The sequence below is a fragment of the Oryzias melastigma genome, linkage group LG15 (genome assembly GCF_002922805.2).
Source record: "Oryzias melastigma strain HK-1 linkage group LG15, ASM292280v2, whole genome shotgun sequence".
Taxonomy (NCBI): domain Eukaryota; kingdom Metazoa; phylum Chordata; class Actinopteri; order Beloniformes; family Adrianichthyidae; genus Oryzias; species Oryzias melastigma.
Window position 1 is genome coordinate 6,393,800 of NC_050526.1, and position 5,709 is coordinate 6,399,508.

Genomic DNA, 5,709 nt, shown 5'->3' on the forward strand with positions numbered 1-5,709 from the left:
GACACAACTGTTGGTTTGTGTTGGGAAGTGTAATAATGTTAACTGGTGATCCATTGTGTAGAATAGATTTTAAATTTAACTAAGCTGCTTTTTTGTGGGTAATTTTTGACCCGTATAGACCGAGAGGAATAAACAGAAGGTTTCTGTCTAAACTGGTGGTAAAAGATTCTTTATCTTTGGGTTAAGACGGAGTGAATCACTTACTGATTTACAACTTTTACTAATGGAACTGGCACATTCTCAGTCTGTTTGTTCAATCTTTCTATCAAAAAACTTCTGTTTTTATCGAATTATCAATTCAAAATACAGCTTTCTTGCTGTTTTGCTAACCGATCGGCATAGAAACTTTATCACACCTCGCTCTGCCATAGCAGGTGTCGTGTTTTTGGATTGGAGCTGGGGGATAGTGATGAAAGTATGCTTGAAAAAACTCAACCGGCTCATTAGGGCGGCACGCTTTTACGCCGCATTATTCTTTCAACAGCCGAGATATGGTGGTTGAGAGGCGGACTTGGTCCAAACACAGAACTATTGTGGACTCATGCTGCTCAGTGGGAAGCGTGTTGAGCTGGAGATTACTGGAGATGTAGAACGGAGTGCTGCGGGAAGTCCTTCCCACCAGCTGTGAACTCCCTTTCCAGCACATCCAACACTTGGAACTGACAACTGAATTGGATTTGGATAAACTTTTCTCTAAATAATTCAACTTTTTCTTTTTTATATCCACAAAAGGAACATTTCCTGAGAAGCTAAATAGAGCGGTCAACGACTTCATTAGCCTAATTCCTAACTTTTGGTCAGAACTTTTTTTCTGTGTTTACGAAAACGATGTGGCTCATACTTTGAGGCTGAGAGTCTCGGGAATAGCTTCCACAGAGTCATTTTTCAGCTGGGGAAGGCAATGACAAGCTACATCCAGAGAGGAAGCCGTTTGAGGCTTTGTGGAGCCGCCGTCTCCTTCTTCTCCATCTGTCTTGTTACTTCTCGCGTCCTTACTCCGTGTTTGTGACTCTGGTTGAGAGACAGTGAGACAAGAGAAGTTTGAGAATCAAAGTGCAGAGCAAAGAACAAGGTGATTTTCAGGATCGTACTTTCAGTCACAAAATAATTGTTCTCACAGCTGCATTCATTTTTTTTTTTTTTTTTGGTTATATGTACAATAGTCTTCTGTTTGATTTGAGCTTTTATCCTCCTGAGAAGGACGGAAATGAAAAGACCTGAACCTGAACTTACGTCAGACTCGTGCACACGTGCACAAACACACACAGTGAGGATAAAAAAACCTGAAGGGAACATGAGTGTCGCTGATGAATAATGTAGAAGATGGCGGCGCATCCATTCTGTTCTCGTAACTCGACTCCACTTCTACAGCAGTCACTGAAAACCTCGCCATCATCATGAAAGCATCATCGCTCTGTAATATTACCGGTCAAGCTGCTGCTACAAAGTCAATTTTGCCCAGTGGCTGTCAGAATAAACTCTCAAACAAATGACAGAAGCTAGAAAAACAACTCGGAGATGGGACTCATCTCACAGCCTGGACAGTTTGTGGTGCAGCAGCTGTTTGTTTTTTTTTAAGGACAGAAAATGTAAAATTGATGCTCTAAAGCTATTTGTCCGGGAATCTCCCATTCCATCACTGCAGGCATGTGCAGTACTGGAAGCTAAGTTTATATAATCGAACACTGACTGGATTTTTTTTTTTTTTTTGGTCCTTGAAACTGAAACAGTGAAAAACTATTGGTTTGGATCAACATAAAAATAGAAAAAAAAGAACAAAGATTAAAAAGAAGTTAACAAAATTAAAAAGGAAGAAATTTGTCAGTTTAGGAACAAGTTTTTTTTCTTTCTTATGCAAAAATATTGAAGAAATTTTTTTAAAAACTCATGTTATGTTAGTTGCACGCATTTAAAAATGGCTTTCCAAGGCTGAATTTATTGTATTTAATAATAAACTTAAAGTCTCATTAGCTCCTAGGTGTGTGAAATATGTTGATCCATCCCCTAAGGGAAGCGGTGAGCTGCAGACACAGCCGCGCTCAGGAACCCTAACTGTAATCCCAATGAAAAAGTTCAGCACTGGACGTATGTTGAAAATTACATGCAAATAGTCACTTTCATCTTAAAAATATCTTTTTGTACAATCAGTTAAAAAAACAGGTTCATTATTAATTAATCTTTAATAAAACAAGTAAGGATGTCCATTAATTCCATTTAATCATTACATTTGTAAATACAACTCTGTCTGTTTATTACTTTTACGTTTAAAGAAGTGAGAATTGTGGAAAGAAAAATGCTCCTAAATCATTGACAGTATATGAGAACTGGACAAGTGAGCTCAAATGAAATTAATTCAATTCCGTTTTTTGCGATATGGATACTGTCATGTTGGAACCATAGACAGTGTATAGAGAGAACTGGACTGATTATCCCCAAAGAGGAAGTTCCCGCCGGTCCCAGAAATCCCATAGACTTCCATACAAAAATAAACAACTGCGTCATTCTGCTTTTCAGATCAACCATTTTTTCCCTGGAGTCTCTTTTTAACATCTTGCTAAACTTATTTTTTCATGATATTTTTTCTGTATTGCCAATTTAAGTTATAAACTGGCCAATCAGATGCCTCAATAAGAGCATGTGGTTCCCACTGGCCTCACCTCAAACGTTTGAGGTGTTTGACAGATTCTCTCTGAGCCCGCTTTCTCCTGATTAGTGGGCGTGGTCACCACAGAAATTATGACTCAGACCAATCACCGCTTACGAACGTCATCTGGTCCCAAAATGACGAAATCCATTCTGTGGAAAATGGCGACTGAATTTATTTAATTTCATTGGAAGTAAAGCATTTTCTATTGATGACGTCATAGACTTGTTTTGATTATCTCTATATCTTACTTTATATTATAATTTCTGGAATTCACACGATCTGAAAAACTAATTATGATTGAATGCTGTGTCGATATAATATTGTAAACTGACCAGTTTAGGTTTAAGACCTTTTTTTTTTTTTGCTTATTGTATTTGTATCACAGAACTACTTTCTGCTTATTTGTATGTGTTGATTTTTGAAATGTTAGTTTTAAAAAAAACATTTTTTAGGTAAAATGTGAAAATTAAAGTAAATAAAAAAAACAACTTTAAGCCCCTTTTTATTGTGTCCACATTTCTCATCTGTTCACTAAAAGTGAAAATACGCAGTAAAATCCCCAAAGAGGATGATAAAGATGAGTGCAATGCATTTCCTTGTGTGATCTTACCTTCAACCTCTCCTGAATAAGCAGCGAGTGACAGGAATGAATATTCAGATCAATTGCCACGGCTACTTGAATGGGATGGTGATGAAATTCATACCTGCTCCAGCATTGAAAGAGTGCTGCTTGGGCCTGAAATTGCGCAGCGGAGTGAAGTCTGTCTCATCTGCATTCCTCTTCTGCCTTCTAGCCTTTGAGCATGAAGTGTTTGGTCCTTGGAATGACAATAATCCAGAGGAAAAGCTTTGGCTCTGCGTGCCTGAGTCATCAGCTTTAATCTTAACACCATAAGTGAACGCTCTTTCCTCCTTGTGGTCACCGGCTGCTGATAAAGAGCCTCTGTAGTGACCCGGGCTGCAGTTTTTTCCACTTCTAGGAGCATTGTTTGCTCTGACTGGTTTCTTTAGCGCGGTGGATCTGAGGCGAGGCGAGACTCCGAAGCGAATGGAAAGAGCGGACCGTTGCAGGGGAGGCCAAACTCTTCGCTCTAACTCTGTGAGGGAAATGCAAAGCGACTTGTCCCAGAACATTACGGAGCTGACGGACCTCAGAGGTACCTCATGATGAATGCAAGACCTGTAGGAGGTCTTTGAGGGAAACAACTTCATTAAGGAGACGCTTGTCACAAAAGCCGGGCTTTTTTCTCTGTAGCTCACTTGTACAAGTTGTACTTCTCTGTTTTCTTGCTCTTTTCCTGCCAAGTCATCATTTGGTGAGTGGGCCAGCCTGAATTGGTTTGACATAAAGATGGCAGGATGCGTACACACATTTCAGAATGTCTCTCGTTGCCAGTATGGATGTGGCTGTTGTCCCAAGGGCTTTCGTTCTTCCAGGGGGATTTAATATCTTTGCAGACTGTGTCTCACTGGACCGATAGAAAGATTTGTGTGAGATTGATGGCAGGAGTTTCTTTGAGAAGGAGGAGAATACTGTCTGTAGATTATTTTGCTAGAACATCTTGGACAGCGTTTGGAAACCCCGGCGCAGGATGATTATCCTCAGCCTGAGTGTAGGTGGACGGTGTTATTGCGAGATGAAGGACCGTCTCCTTCAACTTCCGCCCCCACCAAACATCCCATGTTAGGACATCCCTGTGCGGCGAGGCGTGGAGGTCCTTATCTAAGGGTTGGGAAAAGGAGAAATCACAAAGAATTCTGCAAATGAAAAGACTGTTAAAAGTTGGATGATATGAAGACACTCCAAAAAGGAAAAACTATTATTTGTAGGTACCTTTACCTCTGCTCACCTTATTTTGATGGTGTTGCTATGACAATGTGGGAACAAATTAGACGTGGCATTTAGAAAGATAAAAACATGTCTTCATTCTAAAAATAACTGCTTTGTTTCTGTCTCCTAATTTTGTTAAAAAAATGGGTTTACTGGTTAAATTTGAAGACATAAATTCAGCACTACTTTTTTGAGTTTAAATTTCTGAATTTAAAGTATAGTTTGACATTTTTAAGTTACTTATTTATAAATTAACAGAACTATGACTTAGAAAAACAAAATAAAAAGATAAAGAGAACTTTTGGTAAAATTTTACATTGAGGGTCCCTTTATTATTTTTAGTTAAGCATTATTTACCTATTAAATAGGGTTAATAACCATATTAATGCATTACTCTGCATTAATAGTATTATTAATGCATGAATTATACTTAATTATTCTAATTATTTAATCTTACTTAATATATTATAAAGCATTATATTGCTATTGTTTAGCATTCTTTATGCACCAATAACATGTTATTGAATATATATAAAGCCTTAATTATGTCTAAAATCATATTTAACTTTTGTTTGAAGTTATGAAGCAAAAAGTAATATTTTTAACCTTTCATAAATGCTGTATATAAATTACCTAACCATTACTTAAACTATATTTGATATTTATTAAATGATTATTAGAAGCTTATAGTAAAGTGTAAACAATAATCCCTGAGGAAACACTTAATAAATGTCAGACTCCTCTGTTAACCATTGTGTTTTTTAAATTATATTATATATAAACATAATACAATAATAATAATACATAATTTACTAAATCATATTTTTTGTGCAAATAATCTCTTCAAAACGCAATTTGAGATAGAAACCTTATCCATATTTTCCAATGTATAAAATATTCATATTAATAAAAATGTAAACAATGCTCTATTTGTTTCTTATAATCATAATCACATTTTAATGACAGCTGTCCCGCCGGCAGCACAGCTGACTAGAGAGTGAGTGAAGATCAACAAACCATGTCAAAATAAATGGATGTAACATCAGATAAAGAATTGAAATAGTGAATTACCGCTTCACTGCTTAGCATAAATTAACTGTATCATTGTCACAGAGATGAAAGTCTATCAGTTAACAACATTAAAATATTGTAAATCAAAAATAAATAAATAAAGTTTGATCTTAAAATGTATAATTTTTGTTTAATTGATGAATTACGCAACAAAAATGAA

At 36.6% G+C, this 5,709-nt stretch overlaps 1 protein-coding gene across 1 annotated transcript in view; it reads right to left on the reverse strand.

Annotated features, from left to right (window-relative positions):
• LOC112161994 overlaps positions 1-5,709 on the reverse strand; it is a 28,812-nt gene that overhangs the window by 13,442 nt on the left and 9,661 nt on the right. The window contains exons 2-4 of the mRNA XM_024297596.2: positions 3,352-4,370; positions 3,258-3,269; positions 842-1,011 (exon numbers count right to left, since the gene is read on the reverse strand). Of these exons, the coding sequence (XP_024153364.1) occupies positions 842-1,011; positions 3,258-3,269; positions 3,352-3,994 (825 nt within the window). The 5' untranslated portion in view covers positions 3,995-4,370. The remainder of the gene's footprint in view (positions 1-841; positions 1,012-3,257; positions 3,270-3,351; positions 4,371-5,709) is intronic.